The following is a 26,451-nucleotide window of genomic DNA, read 5'->3' on the forward strand; positions in this document are numbered from 1 at the left end:
TTTTAAAAAAGGGAAATACACAATTACTGTCAGCTTGCAGGTCAGTATGTTAACTCCTAACAGAATTGAGTCTCTGTAGGCCAGTATTTCCCACCCTTAAACACAATAAATGTCCTCAGCATCAAGGAAAAGGGCTACAAGCTGGCTTTTTAAGTCTGAAACCTTGGACAGCAGCACAAAAGCCTGTCAGCACATAGGTGGTTTGAATAGGTGCTGTGTTTAATGGTATAACTGCATGTCTTGCCTGCCACTTGCGTCACTTTTTCCCTGTATGAAGAAGTTCTTGATTAATATTTACTTTTAGCTAATGTAAGCTGCCATCTTCATGACTAAATTAAGTATAAATCAGGCAAGACTGCTTTCATATTATTCTAAAATATGTTCTCTTTTGACCATATTGTCACTTGTGTTGTGTTGTCCAAGTCCTAGTCTTCTCAGTGGTGGGTTGTGGTTTTTTCCTGGCAGTTACTTTATCTGGAAAAACACCTACCATTCTTCCAGTACAACCACTGACTAATTTTTCCTTTTAGTTTTCCTGATGGCATACACTGCTGATTTTTCAGCCTTTGCATTGCTTCTGTACCTTTTCTTTGAAAAGAATTTAAAATATGATCTGAATTTGCAAATTTAATCCTAATCCAATGGTGTTTTGGTTTTTTTTCTGCTTAGGGATGGCCTATATCTCTCTTCTGCTGGTTATTTATTTTACAAATTCTTTCTTGTACAAGTTCTTACAAGCATATTGGACATAGCTTCTGGACTAGAGGAGAGTGAGCCAAATTCATGCCTTTGCCAAAGGGAAGGCTGAAGTGCAGACCAAATAGCTATTGACTCTCATGAGCTTCCTTCCTGAGCCAGCACATACTGAGAATAGTTCAAGGCCTTCAGGATGTAGGTCTGAGAAAAAATGTGAGAGATTAGAGGGTTTAGGAGGGAACTGGATCTTCAAGGGGATTTATAGTGATGGCTGGGTGAGAGAAGAAGCAAAGTGTTTCCAGACTGGAGCTCACAGTTTCTCAGATCACAATGCATCACTGATACAGAGTAACTTCTTCCCACTTTGCACCTTCTTGTTACCGAAAGATAATCCCAGCAAATGCTTGGAGGTGTTTCCCCAAAGTGCTTCTGTTATTCTGTCAAAAGGACATCATCAATCTGTGACAATCCCAGTAGAGCAGAGACTTCCAGATCTGTGTGTAGGCTTGATGTGATAAAGCCTTATTGCTGGGAATATCTTCTTCCAGAATGGGGATATTTTTTTTTCTTCTCCCACCATAAACTCCCACCACTCCTCCTCTGCTTCTTGCAATAGCATCAGTATACATGGTGCTTTACAGATTAAAATAATACACTGTTAATTTGTTGGCAAGTAGACATGCCATTATCTCCTACGTTTTTGTCATAATTTCTAGGAGCAAAATACTGGGTTGATACTGGAGCAGGAAAATACTGAAGCATGGGTATAATAATTGAACTTTTAATTGAACTTTTTATATTATTTAACTTCTGTACTTGCTGCTGTGAAAAAGCATGTTACGGTAGGCTTATATTTACAGAAACTGTTTTTGCACTCTTTTTACATATTTCAGATGCCTTTTTAGAGGATGCAATTAATTGCATTTGCATAAGCATTTTGAACATGATTATATATTGAAAGCTTAATGAGGTTCTGAGGTGAAATTGGAAAGCTTGGTAGGCCATTTGTTTTTCCCTGTTGTGAATGTCAGTGTGCAGTACATAGTGCTTAAGGTAGGGCTCCTTACTCTTTCAGTGAAATGTTTATTAAATTAATCAAATGCAGGATAAAATGTGGAGGCTGGTTGAGAAGAGTATAAAATCAGGTCTATATATGTATCTATGAATTATTTATATGGAAGAATTGTTTGTCTTTATCTCACCAAGCAGCATGTTATCATAAGTAGATAGCATTATATTTGCAAATACAAGTGAATTCAGTACTAGACAGTACATTCCTTATCAGTAATTAGAAGAGAATTTAAATTGTTTCATCCGGTGTCTTGTTGAAATACCAGGATGTAAGAGCAAGTTTTAATGTTGGATCAGGGCAACAGAGGAATGAAAGGTATATATTCACATAATATATATTTATAAAATATAAAGAGCTGAACAGGACTTCTTAAGCAAATGGCTAGTGTTTGCAATGGTTGATTTTTCTATAAAACTGATCTATTTAAAAATCCAGTCTTTTAATACCTATATTAGTATCTGTAGAAACAAAATTGAGGCTATTATTTATATATTTAACTGTGCATGAAAAAAAGTTTAAAAAAATTACTGTCAGTGCCAAATACTGGAAAGCTAGGAAAAGCCAAAGTGGCATTTTTATTTGCAGTCTTGGAACTCTGGCAAAAGCATGACATTAGTCTCTAAATGTGACAACCTGTCTTGTTCATATCTCAAATGGATAATGCTGTTTGAATGACTGATTCATTCTCATTAAGGTGTGTTGCAAACATCATTTGCTGTGTATATTCAAAGCCACTCTGGGATCTCGTTCCTATGGATATATTGGTGTATATGTAAACAAACGTGAGAGTTACTGAGCCAGATCTACAGGAAGGGAAATAAGACATTTAGACTGTAGAGTTAAGATGAAGACAGCACTCAAAATAACTTTTATAGTCAGTCATTGATAAAGCTCGCATTGCGAAAAGAATCAGTAGTTTATGTAAAAAGAATCCCAGTATGGTCAGTTAGGGATTAATTCAAAAGTTGCTGCAAAGGTCATGTTAATCAATGATAGAAGTATTTTAAAGAGTATCTAAGTAAAAGATTTGGAGAATCACTATTACCATGCCTTTATTCTGCACCATTTCACAGCTGTAGCTTTCTGGTAGATCAGTGTGGGCCATTGTGGCATGGCTCTGGGAATGGGTGTCCGAACAGCCCCCCAGCTTCCCAGGGCTCCGTGCTCTGGCCAGCCTGTCCTGGCACACGGCCCATTTACTGCTCATGCCTGGCTGAGGGATGGACTGGCAGCATATTTCCTCTTGGGTGACTGCACATCCTGGGATGGCATGAGGAAGCCACAGGCTATAATGAAAGGAAAGGTGTGAGGGATGTTCGTGTTCCCCTTGTCTGTAGTAGCTGCTCTGGTTGAACCTCTCTCTGCTTGTTCTTTGGACGTGGAAAACTGATTTTGTTTTGTCTTGGTTTTTGTTCAGTAAGGATAACTAGTATTAAACATTTGCTTTGCTTTGGATTTGATAATGCCTTTTGAACTACCCAAACGATGTAGCAAGTGTTGCACCATATACTCTTTGATGGCTAGTATTTGTTTTGCATCCAAGTGCAAGGAGGATGAATGGGAAGAGTTCCAGACACAACAGAAAGCATGAGTACTAACGTGAATATTCTTATCAGTTTATCCTAATAATTTTTTTGTATTTGTCCCTTTCCTTTGCAGCAACATGAACATATAAAATTGTCTTTCTGAAATTAAAGTTTAAATAAAGTGAGGATTACAGGTGCATGTGTGATTGTTCTCCATCAATAACTATAAGATTGTGAACTAGTTCTTCACTCATGAGGTATCCCAGGTCTGGGATGATCTTGTCATGGGGTAATAAAATAATTCACTAAATCAATATATACACTGTAGCTGCATTATATACACAGAGTACACATTATTTCTGGAAGCTAAAATACCAAAGAGCCCTCTGTTCATGGAGAAACCGTGTGTACATTCTCCTGTAGGCTTGGCATTCCTCTAGCCTGTGTTCATTCTTGGGCATTTATAGTACCTCTTGCCTTGGTTGATGTGTGTCTAATATGTATCCAACACAGAATTCGAAATAAACATCAGAATTCAGAAGTAACACATCTTAAAATAGCAACTGTTTTGTGTCTGAGTATGAATAATTAACATTTCTAAGCAAACCCTAAATTACCTAAACTATGTTTTAAAGTATATTTTAAAATGTTGACAAGTTTTCATGTTTAATATAAAGTTCTGCACAATCTTTCATATCTATAATGTGTACTGTAAGAATTTTCATTGGCAAAATTGCTTACTGATTTGGGCATGTCATATGTCTAGATGATCAGGTGCATGCTGAAATATATCCTGCCTGTTAGCTGTGACCAGTATGTGTCCTGTGATATTTCTTCTTCAGTGAAGAAGAGATCAGTTCAGAGAACTGCATACCAGCTTTTCTGACAGTGCCCATTCCATTTTATTCTATCACAGTATTGATTTTTTTTTTTTTCAAATACTACAGATTGACTTGCCTATGCAGACAGCCAGCTTTTTATGTTTGATAAAATTTTCCTTTGGGTATTTTAGGTAACATAAGTTACAGATACTGCCTGCAATTCTGAAATAACACACTTGAAGCCAGTGATTTTAAATTGATTGCTGAAACATCCCATAATGTGTCTCACATGTAGTTCAGCCAAGTTTCTCAGTAATCGTCCTTTCCCATTTACGGATTATGGGATTTCAGAGTTTGGATGCTTGAAAAGAAAGAACAGATGTCAGGCAATTTCTAATTTTAATGAGAAGGAGGTTTGGAAAAAACCCAAACAAACCACAGACGTGAAACACAGAGCAAAATAAGGCATTCAGAAATTAAGAAAAAATGGAAAACAACAATTTTTACCTTGCTTTACTCGGTCCACTCAGAAAACCCATCAATTAAGTCCTTGCAGCAGTACCTCTCTGGGGATTTTGGACTGGTTTGATGTCATTCCTCAACACTTATACCAGCTTCTTTCCCACTTCATAAAAAAACCAAAACAACTGTTTTCAGTTTCTCCAAATGTTCAACAGCCATACTGCCAAGCAGAAATTTTTGTTCTGTGTTTTTATGCTTTTGCCCTATGAAACAATGCTGAGAATCAATGAAACTGCCTGAATCTTGCACAGGGCCTGCACTGATCCGTGCATGGCACTATGGGTTCTGCTGATAGGACTTCATGCTTACAGCTGGTGGTCTCTGAATCCATTGTTTAAGGACAGCTATAAAATACTTTGCAGCTCTTTCCTTCCATTCTTCTTGCCTCTTCTTTCCAATTAACAAGGTGAGGTTCATGCATGGGGGTCACTGCTTTTCCAGAGGAAATATTTCATCATGTGGAGGGTTTGTGTGGTTTCTGGACAGCATGAAATGGCGTATCTTATGCTTGTAGCATGAGGTTTCAAATGATACTGTTGGTATTTATTGGTATTCTTATAAGCAAAGATAATACAATCTAGTTATTGCCATCTTAAGTAAATATTTGGAAAATAAAAGGATGAGGTTAGCAGTTTTCCCATTTTTGCCTTGTGATTTTCTCTTCACCTGGTTTCTTCATTTTGTTTTGTTTATCACCATGCTCTTTTACTCAGCTTGCCTTATTTGGGGAGAATAGGGGGAGGGATATTTTGCTGAAGAAAATGGTTGTTTACTACAATGTGAATAAGTTACTGATGCAGCTGACTTCACTGTTTCAAGAGCTACTAATTGTGTAACACCTCCTGGAATAATAGCATTATAAACCAAAAATGCATGAGGAATGAGAACATGATTGTGTGGTTTATTGTTTTAATCTTTAAAAAGACTTAGAAACTGGCAGTTATTTCATTACCAAAGAGAGGTGGAGGAAGGAGATTTTCCAATTCATTTCAATGCCCTGAAAAGTGCTGTTTCACAAACAGAGGCTTAGGAAGGATGAGAATGTGCACTGTTTTACCTTGCTTGCCTGTTAACTAAGAAGTAGCCTGTAGATCACAGTGGTCTCCTTGATTCTTTGTGTAAAACATTTTAATATTTTCTGTGCATAGGTTGCAAGCTAATTTTCCATTTCATTTTTCAAAAGAAAGTTATGTTGATGAAATTGTACCTCCTGAAGATAGTATCATATCAATAACTACTTTTCATGCCTTTACCAAAATAAATTTCAAGAAAAGCTTTAGTTATGATGTCATCGACCTTCCCATTTTTGTGAAACGCTGTTAGAAAGACAATCTACTACCTTATTAGTACATGGCTTGAATTCCAGATTTTTTTAAAGTAGAATGATAGTTGGCAACTGCAGTCCTTCTTGTAGGTATCTTGTCCTCAGCACAACCCTTTTCTGGGTACCAGTCTGCTCCTGTTGGTCTGCAGCAGTTCCTGATGCAGACAGAGCCTGGGTATGACCCTGTGCTTAGCAGAAGCTTAGAAGGTGATGGAGACTACTGCCAGATGTCTTGCAAAAATCTGCTGCAGTAGGTGCAGTGGACATCCTTGGGTCCAAGCAAGCTATTAAAAAGGATTATTGGTACAGCATGATCTTTAGGAGGGCACAGAGATTGCTCTTTCTTAAGAATAAAGTGAATTTCTTAGTACAGTTGCTTTGAACAATGAAAAAATAGATCTTAAAGTTTACAGTAGAGCAATTGTTTTACACCTGTGTGTGCATATGTAAGAGTCTTTCTCTGAAGAACCCATATTCCACTTCAGTGGCTCAAGATATGTCCTAAAGTTTGGTGCTTACTCCAGATCAACCAAACAAGTGGAAATACTTTTGAACATGTTAATTGAAACAACCATGAAGTACCTTTCCCACTTCTGCTATTAACATCACTGTGAGCCATATCCTTGTTTAGTAGCAACTGTTGAGGCTGGCCTGTCCTAATCCTTTACTAAGTAGATGAAAAAATGTTGGTCAGGTGTCTGATTTAGTAATGCTATTAATCAGCAGCTTGTCACTTGCAAGGTTTTACTACATTAACAGCCATAGAGAAACAGATTTATTGTGATCAGTGTAATTTTGTGTGTGTTTTAATTATTTAACACTGCTGATAGTGTTCATTTAAAGTAGCAGACTAGGAAATTTCTTTTGACCTTGGCTGTTATCTTAGCAGAAAATCTTTGTCTGGGTCAATTTCCTTGTCATGTCTTACTATGCTGTGTTATGGTCTATAAATGTGGTATTCCTAAAAACTTTTGAAGAAAAGGACAAATAACTCCTATTCTTAATGTAATTGCCATTACAGTAATGAGTGTGATGACCTTATTTCTCTGCCCTTGTATGATTAATAAAGAAACAGCAGGGAAATTATCAGGAGCCTGTTCATATGCAAATGCAGGAAGATTTCAAATTAAGTTTTCATGTAAAAATTGAGACTGGTTTTCCTCTTTTGAAGATAGCATGTTGAAATGAACATACATGTTTTGATTTCTTAAGCCATTATTTTGCTAGATCAACAAAAAAGCTAAGCCTAACAAAGAGTCTCATGTTTCTTTCCTAAAAATAGATTTTTGTACATCTATAATTTATCAAAAACCACAGAAGCTTTTCATAGGTTCTTCAGCAGCAGTTGTGTGAAATTACAGTGATATTTGATGTGTAATAGAATGAAGCTGTCCTTAGGTGTTGGATGTGTACATGTCAGAGGCATTAGCTTCAATACTACATTTTTTTGCTGTATCTAAGGTGCTGAATGATACACATTTCCTCCATACATTATAAAAATACAAATTTGGATGAAGAAGAATGGTAACTCTCAGAAACAAAGATAGTTTTTGCAACAAAACATGCCAAATATATTTTTTACAACTAAAAGTTATTCTTAAAATAACTTCCTGGAGAATTTAAGTCTGTATTTCCAGTTTTATATTGTGACAAGTGTCTCACACAAGTTCCAGCTGGGAGGCACATTTCCTGAGGAAGCTGAGTAGAATGTAGGAGTTAAAAACATATCCTGGAAGGCCAGTCCCAGAACTGTGTGGAATTCAGTTGGAGATTTCCATTGATAATTTGGCCCTACTTGGATCCTCTTTTAGTTTGAGAAATGAGGGGAAGAACCACAGATAACTTCATCTCATCTCATGTAGAAAAGCAGTGTAGTTTACCTTTTTTACAAACATAACGACATTGAGAGTTCGGTTTTTGAAACAGATTAATTGAACAAACCAGTATATTGTACTATTCATCACTACAATTAAAGCATCATTAATATAATATGCAGAAAAGCTCACTATTGCAATTCAGTTCATCAGAAACCAAAGCAGATTTGTTAAATATTGAGAATTATGTGAAATAATCATGTTCTGTATTACTTTAGGTGATTTTTATAGTAAATTATTATTATAATATCAAATTGATTCCATGCCTTTTATCAAATGGGTATTTTACATTCATTCAAGTCTTTAAGCCTTCTAAGGATTGTGAGATAAAGGGTGTGAGTAACTAACTAGTTTTTTCAAAAAAAAAAATGCAAAACTGAAATACAGATAAGTCAGAAAGCATGTGGTATCAGTTACCTGGGCTAAAAAAGCTGCCATTCAGAACTGGCTGTCAATATTTAACTGACAAACAGATGAACTAGAAGTGTGTGTTGTAAAGTTTCAAAAATAGTTGCTCTCACCCCAGACTGAGCCATGGCTCAGGGAGGCTTTGTCAGTGGGGTTTTACAGCATGCTGAGACTCAGTGCCAGGCTTCATGCACTGGAGAAGACATCCCTGTTCCAGTCTCATCTCCATGGACGAATACCTTAACCCTACACATTTCTTTTATTTTGGGATCTCTGCCTCTTTTTGCTGAACTTCCCTTCTTATGTACTTCAATCGCATCACCCAACCCTGAGTTCTTCACTGCAGATTCCGTAGAAGTTGGGCTTGTCTGGCCGCTGCTCCTGCTTGTCCATGGGGAAGTGGAAGTTCTCTAGCACTCCTGAGGCTGCGCTCCTTCAGCAGATGTTCTGAGGCAAATATACTTTGATTCTTCCTGGTGATAACTGCCTCTGCAGGTGTTAGCTGAGCTGCCAGAGAAGTGGTTTTAATGTCATTTCTATGCAGGTATGAGTGGGTCAGGAGGAGGGAACTACTTTTTTTTATATACGGATAAGACAAAGCCTTGTTTTTCTTTTTCCCACTCCTGTGTTCTTCAAAGAGTAGTGAAGCTTGCTGTGAAAATAAGAAATTCAGGTGATATTACTGCTTCTTGGTTTGAACCAGCATAAGAGCAAGGAGACAATGCACATAAGTAATTTTTGTAAGAGATTTTGAGTTGTTTTATCTGGACAGGATTTCACAGTATATTCATTCAGAAAAATCCGAAATTATCTGGAAAAACAAAGTCCTCTGGGAAATTTGAGGCTCTTACTAGTTACTTGTTGAAATCTGTATGACTGTCTTACCAGTTATCCTGTTTTACTTTCTTACTTTTGTTTAAACTATCTAACTACCAGTATTTATCTCTGAAACTTGGAGTACTTGGCATAGAGACACTGAAATGCCTTTGGGGTTTTTACCATAAGGCACTTGATTCTCTGAGTAAATAAGAACTGGCAACTTGCAATTGGTAAGTATATCTAAAAAATTCAAAGTAGGTCGTCTGAAACTAGAAAATAAATTGAAATTCAGTAGGTCAAAGTGTCACTTGGATATGTCATCCAGAAAATCTGGGAATCTCTGTTAGGTATTTAGTTGAGATTGAGGTAATAGATCAAACTATGAAATTCCCTGATGAGCATAATGAAGAAACCTTAGGCCAGACGTATAAGTGCTATCAAAATGTTTAACACAGCCAATATCTGTATCCGAGAAATCCTTTTTATATAAATTAATTATGTTTCCTGTGTCAGATATGTATAGTCAGCCCAACAATGATGTCTTTATATATATATATTAATATAATAGATTACTAAATTTAAGAAGTTTACCAAATAGAGAAGGCTGTAAAAATACTGAAAGCAAAAACCATTCCCTGTGCATTGCAGAACCTGTCTCAAGGTGCTTAATGTGACTCAGTAATGCCTGTTCTTGCTGAGTAAGCATCCTGTCAGAGTCAAGCCCTTGTTCTTCATGGCAGTGTAGCAAGGAGGTAATTCAGCATGATCATTCCCTTGCAGGACAAGACTAACTAGACAGCTGGGCTTATTTTAGGATTGTGCTAAGCATAAGTGCTGTGTGAGGCTAGAGCAGAATTGCATCCAAAAATAATCAGAGCAGAACTGACTACTTCAGACTGCTCCCTTTTGTTGATTGAAATATTTTAGAACTTGTCTCCTCTGTAATATCAAAATTGTCTTCATTTTGTTGTAAAGATTATGGCCAAATGAAGCAATAGCTTTGAAATTTGTAATAGAGTTATCACCTATTGGCTCTACTTACTAATTCTTTCCTCACCCCTGCAATATTCAAGCATTGGCCTACACTTTCCCTGAGCTGGAATTTTGCAATTTTTAATTGAGACTTGGAGTTTAGATGATATTTCCTTATGATAGCAGATTTGTTTGAGACTTGGATTATCTAGAGGAGGGTCTCTGGGAAAGGGGCCTGGAGGCTTAAGCTAGCCAGCCTCCTCAAACTTCTGTTCACAGGACCTGCTAGGAAGCCAAGTGCACAGGTGTGGGTTAGAGTGGTATGGAAGGAGACCCTTACAGTGCTCTTGGCACACCTTTCCTGTATGTTTAAGCCCATATTCACCTACTGTTACTCTCTTTCTTTTACCATGGATATGAGCAACTCGTGTTACCTTTTTTCCTAAGGTATGTGTCCTACAGTGATTATTCCATCTAAATTCTTCATAATCAGAGTAATTTTCATCAAACCCTTGGAGTTACTGGTTTTTTTTTACTGTAGTGTCAAAAGTACCTGGATCCAAACCTCTGTCTTTAGAAGGCAGAAGCAGTTGGTTACATGCTAACTACTGATGCAAGGGAGATAGAAAAATTATCCCAGCTAAATGTAGAGAGCTGGTCTCTTGTGTTGTTTGCTCAAGTGCCTGATCTAGTTGAGGCAAAACCTTCAGTGAATCTAGCTAGAAATATATGTGCTTGTGCAATACACGTTTCTGTTTACAAAAGCTAGTCTGTCAAAGATCAAATCTCTTCTCCAAAGCATAGTGAGTTAAGGGGACTTTTATTACAAGAAAATTCTCCATGAAAGAATGAATTAATTATTTTTTTCTACTTAGCATGAGGGTGACAATTATATCTTCTGTTTCCTTTCTTCCTTTTCTTCAAGTACTGTAGTGGGAAATGGGTTTGTCTGTTTTTCCTAAAGAGGAGTTCAAAAGAGAACTCCTGACCTGAGTATCATTTAATGGAATATAAGAAATACCTTAATAGCAGGTAGCAATGTAGGAGCTGTCTGTAATTTGTGGTATTTATCCGTAAGTATCTATGGGTATGGTATCATATACATCTTTTGCTTAGTACACTTTTTAATGAAGTTGTTTTCAGTTCTTCAGTGGAGGCGAAGAAAGCTCTGTAATCAAATGTTAGGCAGACAGGAAAGCATTAGCAGCCATGCTCAGAATAATTTTTCTTCTGCAGTTCTGTAAGCTTCTTATTGAACTCTTCATCAGTAGAACAAAAAGCTGTGGAACCTACATTACAGGGCAGAAACTAACCAGTAATTACATGAGATTATTAAGATTAGTAAGCTAAAACTCTTGTGTTCTCTGCAGGCTGTAGCTGGGAAAGACAAGCCCACATTTGTGTCTTAGAAAATGAAATATCTCTAAGAATCCAGAATTTTGTATTTTTTAATATATTGTTGCATTCTATTTAAGACTTTATTACTTTGCACCATTGTAGTGAAACAATCAATGAAAAAAAGAGGTTTTTTTGAATTGGCTTAAACCAAATTTCTGCATAACACTTATTGGGAAAGTGTATTATTTCCTGTGTTGTTCACTGTTGCTGTGTTGATCTTGCCTTTTTAAAAAGATATTTCTCTAATGGTTTTATGTTGCCATTTGGGGTTTTTTAAATTATTCCTCTAAAATTATTTTTCTTTTTTGGAATTGTACATCTTTATGCCTTGCTGCAATTCTGGATGTGGGAGGTATGTGACAGCATGAAATCCTGCCTGGGTTTTTTAGGCTGTGTATCTGAATGATGCCACCTCAGAGCAAATACAAAATTTAACGTACTGTCTTCATCCAGTCGTCAGCAGCTCCTGGGCACTTCCTTCAGGCTTTGTGTCCAGGCACGTCTGGAGGAAGATGTTGCCGAGCGGCTGATCCCAGCTTCTGCCCAGCTCAAAGTGGTTTCTGTTTCTCCCTCAGATATGAAATATTGCTTCCTTGCATAATTCACTTGTAACTGGGGACCTGACTGGTAAAGGGAACTCTCCATCTTGATTTTTTTAAATTGTACCTAAAATATGCTGTTCAGTGAGAGAGGCAAAAGTAAAAAATCAGAACTTTATTACTATCAAGAGAATTTCTTAAAACTTATGATTTTTTAGAAAACTTCAGCAGTTATGATGACAAAGCCTGTATTTGGAAGAGTAGGGCACTATTTTTAGTTTTAGTGCAGTTTTTAGTTTACTCTTTGTTTTTGAGCACAGTGAATGAAGAGATTTAAAAGAATGCAACTTGTCTGCTCTTTCTAGAATAAGTGGAAGAAAACCAATAGGGCTGTATATGCAGTTAAATAGTTTTCTCATTCTTTTTGTAACTCCTTTCAAAAAAAACTCAGCAAACAAACCAAACTAAACAAGCAGCTATTTTAGATAAGTTATCCTATGTTTATTTGGTTGCTTGCAATTTTTTAGGGGAATTAATCCGTATGTGCTACTAGTTTTAAATATTTTCATTCATAAAGAAACTATTTATAAAATCAAAAGTTTGATTTTTGCTAGCTAAAAGAAGTGGCAATTCATTCTTTCTCAGGACAATACTCATTAATCTTTTTATTATTTACTGGTTTTTAAAAGTGTTCTGAGTGTCCTGTCTGGATTATAAAGAAAATGACTTGGAGTCACTTTTGAGACTTGAAGATGCTTGTATTTGATTGCTTGTATAAAATAAAGGTTGTGACATGAATCTAGCCAGTGTTGGTAAAAGTTTATTGCACTTAGTTTTGATAGTACAAGTTATTATCTAAGGTCATTCTTCCCTCTGTTTGTTTAAGTAGTTTGCACTTCATTAATGATTTGCTAGAAGCATTGAAAATGAGACTCATTTAATTAACTGTAAATAATTTACTTTATCTAATGTATTTATAATGTATTGAGCATATTGGCAGTTCTAGCAACACTTCAGCAGCTTTCTCTTTCCACTGTCAATCCATTTCATAGGTGTTTTCCAGAGAAGCTGATGATCCAGCATGGGAGGTGAAGGCTACTAAGTTTCCTCAGGAGAGTTCAGTGGTGGTTTTTCTTGCAGGCTGGTTTTAGAGCTCAGGTGTAGTAGCCAGGGCACTACACATGGATCAACAGCTGGGCAAGAAGATGCTGCTTTCACACCTGTGGGAGCTTCCTTGGTTGTCAGACCTCACATGGAAGGCAGTGTTCTCCCTGCAAGCAGGGAGAAAAGGGTGGAAAGAATCCCCTTGTGCAGCAGGCAGTGTGAACAGTTCTGGATCAGCCTGGATGACTCCTAGCACACTCCTAGCAGTAGCATTCTCTATGAGGCCATTCTGTCTGGCTGGAAAACACATTTTTGTGCTCTTCCTCCCCTTGAAAAGCAAATCCAGAATTTTCTTGCTGTTTTAATGTCTCCTTTTTATTTTTGCGGGGAGGTTCTGAAAATAGCAATAACACATAGTTTTAACCCAGGTGCCATTCAGACTAGGCAAGACGTAGCAAGGAAAGACTATTAGAGCAGTGGCCCCGAATGTCAGAGATGATGTAAATCTTCCCTTCTTTGCTGTGTGTTACATGTGCTAAACCACCTTTCTGCAATCTGCTCTGGGAACTCCTACCAAAAGTGCATGGAATTATATGGCTGTCCCAGGCTCTGCAATCCCTCACAACACACACCAAGTTCATGTGATACTTGATTTGGACCTCCCTCTGCACTGCATTGCTGGCCAGCAGAGGAGCAGCTCGTGCATCCCTGTAGAGCACTGCTGCACTGCACACTGGAGTGCAGGCTCCTCGTGAGGCTACACACAGGCAATACCCATTCCCTTCTTAAATACTTTGAATGGCAACATTCAGCTGCCCAGCACTTTCCTTCATTCACTTAGGAGCTTGTATCAGTATTTGTCCATAAAGGTCTATAAATAAGCTCCTAAGGCATAATAATGGTGGTGGAGGGAGTTTATTGGGACTGAACCCATCAGTGGTGGCAGCAGTGAGGAGGTGCTGATTCCTTGCCAGCTGTGCTGCTGCTGCTGCTGGGAGCAGAGATGGACTCTATGGCAGAGAGGCCATACCCAGTGTCCAAGGACAGTAAGATTGTCCCAGGAAGGCTGGCTGTCAGCTTCAGTGTTGTGCATGTCTGTTAAGTGTAGTTTGCCTTTTTTTGTGAAACAAAGCATGCTGCTGCCTGTTTCTGAAGTCAACATGATCACTTTCATTGATGATACAAACACTAAGACCAACACATAGTCTGGATCTGTTCTTCTTTTTCCTGCTGGGATTTCTGGAATAAGTGATGTTCATGAACTACTTTAACTGTGATGATTAGATAGCATATTGCTGTGTGACTCATGTTGTTCATTGCTGTTACCATGGCTCTTGCAGCTAGCTACCTTGTGAGATGTTTATTGAAGTGATGGTGTTGAAAAGTGTTGGGGATCTTTATTTGCATTGTGAGCTGTGTTTAAAGGCAATGTTTTAAAAATACTGTCTTTGGAAATTGTTCTGATCCATGGGAAATCTTGTTTAATACTTAGAAAGCTGTTTCTGTTTTCCATATCATGAAGCAGAAGTAAATATGTTTAGCTGTCGGCACTGCCTTTAAAAACCACCATCATTTTGTTATTCAGCCACAAGAATCTAATGTAAATCCTGCTTGTCATCCTCTTTTTCTTGTTATTGTGTTGGGTTGTGGGGGGGATTGTTTGTTTATTTTGAACTATTACAGACTGAAATTGTCATCATTTTTCAATATATGAGACCAGAAGAAATGTACCTCCTCTTTTAACAGAAGGTATATTATTTTGAGTATCTATAGCTGTGGCACCTACCTTATATCTGCCTAACATAACTAGTTTACTAGAAGAAAAATGGATGTTTTTCTATCCTTTTGTTGGATTTTTTACTAAAGATTAGTATAATCGTGTCTTCTTCCTGGATTAGGACTTTAAATATAGATGAACTTTCACATATTAATGCAGCATTTTCATCATGTTGAAGGTTGTTTAGCAGGCAGTTTCAGCTTTTATTTCCAGCACAAATAACATCTATCAGACAGGGGGGTTTGTTTTTGCTATGGTGACAAAACTAAAAGATCTCTTTATCTCTAAAAAGTGATGTAATGTTTGAATCATTAAACTTGCTTATTCTATTCACTTTCATTTTTTTTAATTTGGTGTTAATTTTTTTACAGAAATTACTTTATTTGCAATTTAGTCTGTGTTCTCAAGTCTTTTATGTTTGTTTTCATTTATTTTTCATTTAAATCTGACAACCAGACAGAAAACTTGTAGCATTTATAGTTTTGGTCTTTCCATATATGTGGCCATGTTCAGAAGCAATACATAAGAAGATCTGTAGATTTTGTTTGATCTGCAAACTAATCAGGTGTTGACACTTCTCATTGTAGAGTGCTCACTTGGCCATGATTGACACCCTCATGATGGCTTACACTGTGGAGATGGTCAGCGTTGAGAAGGTCATCACATGCACTCAGCAGTATTCAACCTTCTTCCAAGCTACAGAGGTACCATATGACATTGAGGATGCTGTCATGTACTGGATAAACAAGGTATGAGTGCTGGAAAAGCAGGCTGGGGTTTTCTTTGTTGTCTGTGTGATTTGATTAGAGATGAGAGGCTAGGATGTGCATTTATGTATGTAGGTATATCAGGATTGTTCTGATACAGACTGTTCCTTCCTGCTGTTCATGGAATATAAAAAGAAAAGTTTGCAGAACGAAGTTAAATGTGTGAACCAAATAAATGGGAAGTTTAAAATAATACTGTAATATATACTACATGTGACATCCTAGGTGCTCTCACTGTCGTTGAGATGTGTTGAGATGCCACAGTGCTCGCTCAAGGGTCTCTTTTTGGCCCTTTGTAAGTTGTCATCTCGTTGTGTACTTTGTCATGATTTAAACCCAAAGGTATTCTGTTTGTTTGAACAAATTTTGCTTGAAGTGATCTACTTTCACTGCATAATCAAATCAAGTGACAAGGATACCCTGCTAATGAAATGTGACTGAGCATAATAAGGGACAGGTTAGTTTGTACAATGTAAAGCTGACAAGCAGTGACCTTAGACTGCATCTGAGACTGACATTTGCTGGTTTTGCTTCAGGGCTGTAGTCTGGAATGTTTGGTTTATCTCTTTAGCTCTGTGTTTGTGATTTATAGACCTTTTGAAGAACTTCTAATTTCTATTTGTTTCTTAGAACAGACAACTGAATGAACTATTTTGTCTCTAGGTAAATGAACATTTGAAAGACATCATGGAACAGGAACAAAAACTAAAAGAGCATCACAGTGCAGAATCTGCAGGAAGTCAAAAGGTAGGTGGAGGAGTTAAAATATTTTAAACAAGAATAAGCATTTGTCTGTAAAAAGACGTAGCAGACATTGAGCTTTTAACTTCTTGTTAAAGAAAGCAAACTTGGAGTATTCATTTAGTTATTGGTTTTATCACTTTCATGAAAATACACATTTAAAGATAAAACTAACAGAGTTGCACTTTTTATAGCCAGTTGTCCTTTCTGACAAATAAATCTTTGATAGCAGGGAAACATGTTACATTAGCACTAAGGAACTTAAGAATAATGAATACTTTTGAGTGAATTAAAACCCCAGATCTGATATGAAAAAAACCAGAAGTTTTTTTCATGGTTTTTAATATTTTTTTCTTTGTGTATTGCATGAATCACAGAAGAGAGATCTGTCTGTGATATCATGGGAAGGATTGCTCTGGCTATGATCCAAAAATACTGGTTGATTATAGGTTTTATTATCTATACAATAAAAACAGATTATGTTTGATTCCCTTTCCTAACAGGATTTTTTTTTTCTTTTGTTTGCAGAGCTTAGTTAATTAAGTAGCATTATACACCCATCAAAATATGTAGGGATTGCAGACAGTTCCAGAGTATGTAAAATTCCTTGCTTCAGAAAGATCCTTCACCCTATTTTGATATAACCATTATTGAAGAATTGATAATCAGTCTGAACACCTTTTGGTATTATCCCTGCACAAGAATGCAGACCAGGTTTCCAAGCTGCTGCAATGCTGTAATCTTCCTTCCCAGACTGGCCTTTCTCACATAAGTTCCTGCCTCCTTTCCAGTGCCACTCTGAGGGAGAGGCAGATTACCAACCTGGATTAGGTACTCAGCTTCAAAAAACATGAGTGTAGTGAATATCTTTGCATTTGTAGGAGTTTTTTAAATATAAGGAATGCCAATGAAGGCTAATGTGACTCAGCAAAAGAAAATGGTGGTTCTTACAGTAATAGTGTGACCCTGGTGCATATACCCTGCCATGGAAAATTTAAACTGGGTTCAGTAGTGATAGTACTATAGAAATCTGGAGAATAAGATGTCCTTGGCAAGTTCAGTTCTCAAATTTAGATAAAATAAAGTAAACAGAGGCTGGGATGATAACCTGCGTTCCTCTGTCCTCTAGTGGTTTTTCTTTATCCTGAAAATAATAGTAGGAAGTTTTATGTGTTTTTTAGGTCACTTGGAAAGAGGAGATCAATTTTAAAAATCAAAAGTGCATGAGATACAAATATGTATCAAACTGAAAACTATCATCAGAGAGATTCCATAAAATTATCTGTATTGTAAAAATACGGTAATATTTATTTTCACTTGCAGTTTACAATTTATGTTAGACGTAAAAGGATAATTTTTTTATTTTATAATCTATCTTCACTATTAGCATTTTTACATTAGTTGTTGAAAAAATTATATAGCCTGTAACTGATCCCATAAATGGTCTCAGGGGAATAACACATTTACCTAAAAATGGTATTGTGGTGTTTTAGATGAATTGTGAAGCTGTAACAGAACACAAGAGCCCAATTTTGTTGGCCAAGGTACATTGGCAAAATAGTAAAATCATTCAATAGTTGCCTTATCATGGAAAAAAATGTGTATCTAAGGCCATCTCTTCTGTACATCTCTTCTGCACTTCTGATACTATTATCCCAGGTGCATGTTATGTTTTTTGCTTCACTGGGGATTCAGCTGCATAAATTACATCATCAAGTATTCCATGCTTGGGGGTGGTATTAGAATGAGGACTATTTAACTCCAGGTTTTCATTGAGAAACTGTTCAACTTACGGTTAATTTACTGCTCTGACATCTCAGCTTTTATTTTAGTCATATATCCCACAGTATTTCCCAAGTTTCTTCTTACTCTTTCTAAAGGTAATGGTCATTGCATGCATGCAAACATCTGAGGTTTAGAAACACATGAAACATCCCTGTATTTCTTAACTGAGGTTTATACTGAATGCTGGCTTTACAAGGAAAACTAATGCAGATGCATTGGATGAGTCCATTGCATCAAATCAAGTTTGCCAGCATTTCTGACAGGAGTTTCTGTTAAATTATTGTGTGGATCCTGTCAAGCATCTCTTAGTGTTCGTTCCCAGATGCTCGGGTGTTTTGCATAGATTTTCTATCTCCATATTGCATCAGTCCATGTATTCCTCCTTTAAAAGCACAGAATCACTGATGGTACTGGCCTTACCTCTGCACTCAGCAAAGCTCTGAAATAACTGTAGCTGAATTCCTGTACCAGGTTTGGGTCTTGTTGAAATACATATATAATATTTAATTTCATGTTGTGCTTGGCTTTAGTTATTAGTAACAATAGGTATTCTTTTATTTTAAAAAGATGAACAGGGGGAATTAAATTCTGACTTTGTATTAACTAATGCCCTACTACATGATTTTCCATTTCTTGGAAAAAATGAAACTATGCTGGTGTATATATATATTTTAGCATTTTCTATGCGCTTTATAGTTGTAGCTTAATTATCAGTATCTGAATTGTTTTATTTTCTTTCTTTGATGTTTTTAAATTCCTAACTGCTGCTTCTATTTGTGTTTTAAAACTTAGCATGAAGGGGAACTGGAATTATCCATTGTTCAGTTTTTCAGTCTTCCACTATAATTTTCAGCCTGGGGCTTTTTAATTTATGTTCTCCATGTTATCAAGGCATTTAGCAGTTCAAATAGTGAACTCCATATGAAAATTTAAGAAGCTTTGCTATCTCCCTTTTCTAGACAAAAACTTTGTTTATTTAAGTTTCAGTTTCCAAGGTATGGTTAAGTCTTGAACCTGAATTAAATTTAAATTTCAAATGCCCCTTCTGCTGATTAGAGATGGCCAAGCAAACATGGGAAGAATAGATAATTTTAGTCAATAGGGAAAACTCTTCCTTAGGTTTAATTTCTGGCCAAGAAGCAGAAAAATTAGGTACCTAAAAGGTAAAACAAAGTTAACATGGAAATTTTTAAATTATCTTCTCCTGTCACACATTTGTAAATTAATCAGTTGTGAAAAATATTTTTGGTGTAGCCCTCAAGCCTGTCAAACTGTGTTACTATGTTGTTATAGAACTGTGGTAAATCTTTTTTGCAATGAATAGTAAATTTCTACATTTACAAAAGGTGTAAACATCAAATACAAATTATTAGATACTACAAATTATAAGATATACCTGCTTTCTATGTCTGGATAAATAAAATCAGTTTTAACAGTTTATGAGGTTGCTTTTGTTTTGTTTCCCTGTCTTTTACTACTAGCTGTCTGTAGACGTTAAGAGAGGAAGGAGTGTGTATGATTTTTAGCTCCAGGTAGTCCTCAGTGGACCTTGATCAGCTGATGATTTGTGGTAACCTCAGGTTTTTTTTCTGGTAGAATCTCTGCATCTCTTTTCAGAATTAGGATTTCAAGTTTTGTAGTAAATAGCTTTGATTTTCAGGCTTCCACTGAATAATGCATAGTGAATGTGCAATTGCACTGGTTAAATTGCTGATTTTCAGTGTAGATGCAACTTTCTCAAAAACGTGTTCTTCTGTCTGCTTCTGTGGTTTAGACTGAATCAGTCCTAACATATTTAAGTCAAATGTAAATCCTATGAGACAAACAAATGTAACTTCATTTAAGTACTTGAATTCTTCCAACTTTTTGTACGATTAGTTTAAACAGTGCGACCTGTTGTGTGAAGGTAAAACCCTAACACTGTAGTTCCACTTTCCACTAGAATTTAATGTTTCATAAATCCACTGTTACCAAAAGCTAACCTGTAAAGAAGAAAAGTTTGCAGCAGAATCAGCTTCTTGATCCAATCAGTGCACAGCTGCATGAACACAAATGATGTTGCAAGTAAGACCCTAGAAACAAGCATTTAATGAAAAGCATGACTATCATTTTTTGGCACCTTAAGATGAGTTTATATGGAAATAAATTTATCATAGCCATGTTTAAAACTTTTTGTTAGGGTAGTATAAAAAAATCATTATGTAAAACCGTAGGCTCTCAACCTGAGGGAGTATTTTGTTCTTTCAGCATTTTTTTTGTTTGTTTTGTGGGTTTTTATTTTAGTTTTGGTGTTTTAAGCATTGGGAAGAAGTCAGCCAGGGGTCTCTGCTTAGTTTGTGTTATAGTGACTGATTTTTGTGAAGTTCCAGGGCAAAAAAAGTTTTGTCTTGCTTATCTAAAGTGACAGTTCAACAGCCACTGAATTTCCAGGTTGTCCAAGAGACTTCAGCTTTTCTTTAATCTCTTTTCCTGTGGCCTTAGAAAATGTGTACTTAAAAATCTTACAGCGTTTTTGAATTTAAATTTCAAAAGTCTCTCACCCCTTTGAAACATATTCATAGTCATCTCAATCACAGTTTCAACAAAGTGGATAAATAAATATATATATTGGTTTACTAGTTTTAAGTTTTTACTGTTAGGGAGAGCTGTTCTTCAGAATTGAAACAAATGTGTGCTTTTTTCCAAGGAGTACTTCTTCAGCCTAGCATTAAATAGACATTGGTGGACTTTTTGAGTCCAGGTCAGAAATACACTGCTTTTTGATAAATGCAAGAACAATGTTCATGTCTTAAATAGAATAATAGGCAGCCTAGGTCTGATCTCAGCCAATTTAGTCAAAACCTTGCTTTATGATACATTTTAGAATTCCTGATTGCAGTTGAAAATTAAGATAATTTTTTTTCAAATTTGCATTTTGTTCTAATACTGATTATTTTTCAGTGGGATTAAGAGAAACTGAATTTTATGTAAAGTGCTTTAGTTGGGTGTGACAGAAATGTTCAGAGCCACACACTGACATGCATCGTGTATTTGATTTCTTCTAAGTGCCTTTGGGATTCTTCCCTGCTACAGTCCAGTGAAATGGAGGAGAAGGATGTTGAGAACAGCTGTATTACTACTGCACACCCATTAGTGCACAATAGCTTTTTTCCATAAAAGCTCTGTAATATTACTACAGTTGTTTTCAGCGTTTTATAGAAGCACAGTATTTTAACAACTACATAAAATAATAAGGTTTCATAGCAGATTTTACCATGGTAGTTTTAAATTACATTTTTACCATTTCCAGAAAATATTTATCTTCATTAAAAACAAATTTAATTCTGTCCTGCACCTCGGTAATAGGTTTGATTTTTATTTTTCTACAATGAAATCAAGAGTGGTGACATTTCCTGTGTGTATTTATAGTACTGGTACATAATATTTTTATTCTTAATACTAGTATTATGCCAGACTAGTGCACAGAGTTGCATAAAAAAATCAGTGTGCTTCAGATTAGTATTTTTTTGATTGTGTATGAGTTTAGAGGTTTATGTATTAGTTCTGGTAATTCCTCTGCCAGTAATCAAAACTCCATCTGCATTTCAGGTCATTGCACATCATGCAGCTGATGCTAATGTGATTTGTCATTGTTAAAATATAACTGCCTGTACCTCTTGTTGTCCTGAAAACTATCATATGATTGTTTAAAAATATTGTTGAATGTTACTGTCTGGCTTGAAGTAACTAACACAAGCTTCACTGCAGTTGGGTGTACTGTACCACAGTGGGTTTAATCCCTTTTTTTCATTGCTTTAGCTTCCCTGCTTCCCTATGTGTGCTGCTGGAGTTCATTTTGATACTTGTGATATCATGACTCCAAGTCTCAAATGAATTCTTCAGTCGGATTGCATATGTAGAGTACAATTAGATGTGTGAAAACATTCCATAAAACTGCATTGATCTGACAATCTTAGCTGTTCATGTGGGAAAATTATAATGTTGATCTACAAAGAGTGCAGACATATTTCTCCAGTGTTATTGCTGCTAATTAGCTCAATATGCAGAGGTTACAGTGCACTTACGCTTGCCATTAAATTACAACTCACTGTTATACAAAGCTAAGAATGTTAAAGAAAATTGCTTTATAAAAGTAATTTATGAAATCTGATAAAATGTTCCTTTTTTTTTTTTTCCCCTTTTGCTTTTTGCTTTTATCCTTTTTTCCTACTGCTTCCTCTGAAGTCTCCTACCAAATGGTTTTGGAAACTGGTTCCTGTAAGTTTGCCCAACTGCTTCACTTTGATCAAATTGCTTATTTTGGGAATGGCTTTGTCCATGTCATGCTGGTCTAATCATTCATCTCATTTATCTGTATGAGATAATTTTATAACAGATTGCCCTGCAAAGGAGTGCATGCTTGCAGAAGCCTGTTTTGCAAGGTAATCTGTGCAAAAAAAATGTGAGATATGATGCTGGATAAGGAATTACTTTTCAGGCAGTCAGTAGGTTTGTACAAGGTAGTGCTACCTGCTATTAATTCATGTCAAATGAACATTTATAAACTACTTTTTCATAAACTTTCAATAAACACGTGCCATTTGATACCAGTTCTCTTTTAAAAAGAGACTTGCAGAAGTAGTTTTTGGTTGTTGATGCTACATGCAATCTGAAACCTTTTTTATTCTAAGCATATGCAATCATTACACCATTCATCTAGAATTCCCCATTTTTTCAGCTGATTTAAGACTGCTGTTAATCTCTCCCCACACAAAATGACCCAAAGCAGCCTGCTTTTATAGTGAGACCATAATTTCACTAAAACTAATAAAAAAAATAACTTTTCATGTCTGCAGTAACATAAAGTTTGTTTTTTCTGTGCTGTGTCATCTTGAGGTTATCATTACTTTCCTCTGTCATGTAGGAATTCATATTTGATGTGCATTCAGTTTATTCAGAGGTTTGGCTGGGAACAGCTGTTCAGGTATATTCAGAATTGCATACTTCTGATCTGAATTCCAAAGAACTTATTCCCCTTTATCATCAAGCTAAAGATTACCAAATAATTGATCTAGCAGTCCCTCAGGTATTTGTTGCCATAACTAATGAAACGTTATTCTTACATTGCAAAAGAAATTGAAAATAAAAAAGCAGTTGCATGTATTCAACAAGAAAAATTACTCTGTGTCTGGGAAAGCAGTTTAAAAGTACTGTGTCCAGCAGGCTGAGAAGTGTTCAGACTCCTGACAGTCTCTGTGGGCAATTGCTCTATAAAGGTTTATTACAGCTGTGACATGCACAGATACTTTGCTCTTCGCAATACAGCCCTTTAATTTTGTTTTTGAATTAAGGTAGTGTAACTAATTGGAGGGAATAATCCAGAAAAAATATAAGATGGACCATGGTATCACAATTTTTTGTCTTATTTTGTCAAGGTAAGGCTACTTTAAAACAGTTTCAGAATGTCTGTGTTCTGTTTTTGTCGAGGGTGTTGGTTTACTAGTGAGTCTCTGCATAAAAATTATATTCAACCCTAAAATACTCAATCTGTTGAGAAGCTAACTCCAGTTTGCCTGCCAGTTATCTGTAAACAACTTGAATTAGTGGTAATTATGTTACTCTGTGTTGTTAGTTCAGCAGAGATGCAGTTAAACCCCAAATGCTTCTGATAATACTCAGGCTGCTATCACTTCAGCCAGTCTTTTGTTTCTTCCCTTTAGAATAGAGCACATTTCATAGTGACAGATATTCCTAAGCACAGAGGCAGCTAAAAACTCTGATAAGTACATTTTTAACATGCTATCTACTCTATGGTAAATGTGTAAGAGCATTCATCGTTAATAATTAACTCTGAATACACACAAGCAGTTATGACAGAGTAGCTGATGCTGTTGGTTCATCTTTAGCTGACCTTGTTTCTAGGCAAGTGTCTTGACTGTACCTAGACTAGGTTAAATGGAATAAACTCAAAGATGCTAAATCAGGATGGTTTAGGATCTTAGAAATAAGATGCCTGTATTAGCATTTGTTTCAATTAGCCCTGGAGCTTTATAATGTAGAAGTTCATCTTTTTGCATTATTGCATATATATATATTTAGTAGCAAACACTGCAGCTGATGAGGTGCATTTCTTCAAATGGAAGTTTATTTAAAATACAGTGCAATTACTAGAGTCTTTCATTTTTTCAGTATAATTTCTTATATCTTTTCAAGCAAATTGAAACATGATGCCTGCTATACACTAATGAAGTTAGCAGACCATGTTATATGAGTTTATCTTTCCTGAAGTAATGTGCCTGGCATTCTCTAAAATGATTTAAGTCCTCTATGCCCACTTCAAAGATATGACACATTTTCTAGCATGAGTGGGCACTGTTCATAAGGCCAGTGAAGGCATCATCAAAGTGCAGTGTACTTTTTCACAGGATTTACTGTGCAACACCACTGTGTTGTGAATTTCGAATATTTTTGAATACTTCATTAAAAGATATTATTCCAAAGAATATATAAATTAAACAGAGCTTGTTGAATCATGATGTTTAGTCCATCTGTATCCTGTATCTGTTACCATTATTGATGCTTAATCATAATTAAATTGTGGTATTTCAGTTATGTTGAGGAGGGCGTACATGGACACAGTAACATGGAATTTAAAACTTAGAGTATTTTCATCATAGTGGGTCACTGGATTGCCATAGACTGAGAAAGAATAAACTTCCACTGCAATTATAATTTGCCTGTTTCATTAGAGATACTAGGAAGCATTAAGAACATGGAGAAAAGAATATTAGCAATGCATAACAGGACCATGATTTTATTTTGGTGTTAATGTTTCCTCTAACACATAAAAATGGGATTTTCATTTTTATGAAGCGTATTTGACGCACAAATATGACTACACTAAAAGCATGAAGTAACAACTAAGTCTCAGGGGTTTTTTAAGTATTAATTGTTTGAGGTATAACTTCTCTGGGCCACTTGCAAGCTCCTTATTTCTGTAGAACTGATGTGGCTGCTGTTGCCAGATTAGGCTTTTACTTAGGCCAGTTAGGGGGCTTTGACATTCACTAAAATAATCCCATGTGGTCCTTGACAGAAATCCAGTGACAGTGAGCACAGCCCTCAGGGTTAGTCTGTGGTTCCACAGACCTTTTTACATGGCTTAAACAATTTCTACCCCACCCATAAAACCTCCATCCCTGCTCATTCACCGCAGAAACAAAGGAGGAGAGACTTGCTGTAGCTGGACCAATGGTTTTGATACAGTCCCATCAGAACTTGCTCCAGCACAGCCAAAAGGTGAAGAGTAGGAGGTAAGAACAGTCAGTTTTAGCCTTGCTGGGAAGAGTGATTTCCACAAAGACTTCTGAGAGTCCCGACAGGGAGACTTGCAGCTCAGTGTGTATAGGTGCATTTAAATAGCATAACCTGAACTCAGAAACTCTCTACTACTTGTAAGTGGTCCTGTGGTACAAATCCAGCAGTAGCCCTTCACTGCTGTTTTAAAAATGTCTTAGTAAATAATACTAACAAAATCTATACCACTTTCTTCTACCTCCATTTGTTTTCCCAGGAAGAAGTGGAAAAAAATAGGAATGATGTTAAGTCCATTTTTTCAGAAAACCCTCCTTGTGTCACAAAAAAGAAAAAATTAACCCACTGAAAATATATTCACTGGAGATAAATGCTATATCGATATTCTAACCTAATGATCTCTTTATATGGTGACTTGATTTTTGAAATATTTCCATTTATTACTGGTCACTGCATGGCTATAACAGCTGGCCATTAATAATTCTCTGGTTTTATGACTGCTTATAGTGACACATGCCAGTAATAAAAATGGAGTTGATCAAATGCAGATTTACTTGTTTCTGAATTTGTCATTAGCTCAGTTATATGACTGATCTTAGGCAAGATACTTAGGTGTGTTAACTTCAGAGTCATGTGACTTGCCAGTAAACTGAAGTTGCACTAGCTAAGGATTTGTTTCACTGTGTTTGTGCACAGATGATTTTTGATTGTATAATTACTGTTAATTTTTAATTAAAATATAGAATGTTATTTAGTTTAGTGTGCTATAGAGAGCTCATCAAAACTTGGTAATTTTGAAGGCTAAGCTCAGTATTGGCATTGTTCCTTTCGTCTTAGATTTGCTACATTTTGAACAGGATAAATAATAACAGGAATAGTTTTAGGAAATTGAATAGTGAGAATATCCAGCTATTTCTTGAATACTGCATTTCACTAACAGTTTAAAACCTATAGGATGAGTATGTTTCTTCATATGTTTTAGAGCCTTTGTTTCTCTAAATTTCTCCATTTCA

The 26,451-nt window shown here is 36.1% G+C and overlaps 1 protein-coding gene across 4 annotated transcripts in view; it reads left to right on the forward strand.

Annotated features, from left to right (window-relative positions):
- CAMSAP2 (calmodulin regulated spectrin associated protein family member 2) overlaps positions 1 to 26,451 on the forward strand; it is a 79,592-nt gene that overhangs the window by 24,795 nt on the left and 28,346 nt on the right. For 2 of the 4 annotated variants that reach the window (XM_023932001.2, XM_023932002.2), the window contains exons 3-5: positions 15,440 to 15,601; positions 16,283 to 16,366; positions 22,370 to 22,402. In XM_023932001.2, coding sequence (XP_023787769.2) covers positions 15,440 to 15,601; positions 16,283 to 16,366; positions 22,370 to 22,402 — 279 coding nt within the window. The remainder of the gene's footprint in view (positions 1 to 15,439; positions 15,602 to 16,282; positions 16,367 to 22,369; positions 22,403 to 26,451) is intronic. The other 2 variants (XM_023932003.2, XM_023932004.2) reach the window with 1 other exon arrangement.

Source organism: Cyanistes caeruleus, chromosome 9 (genome assembly GCF_971803275.1).
Source record: "Cyanistes caeruleus chromosome 9, bCyaCae1.hap1.1, whole genome shotgun sequence".
Lineage (NCBI taxonomy): Eukaryota > Metazoa > Chordata > Aves > Passeriformes > Paridae > Cyanistes > Cyanistes caeruleus.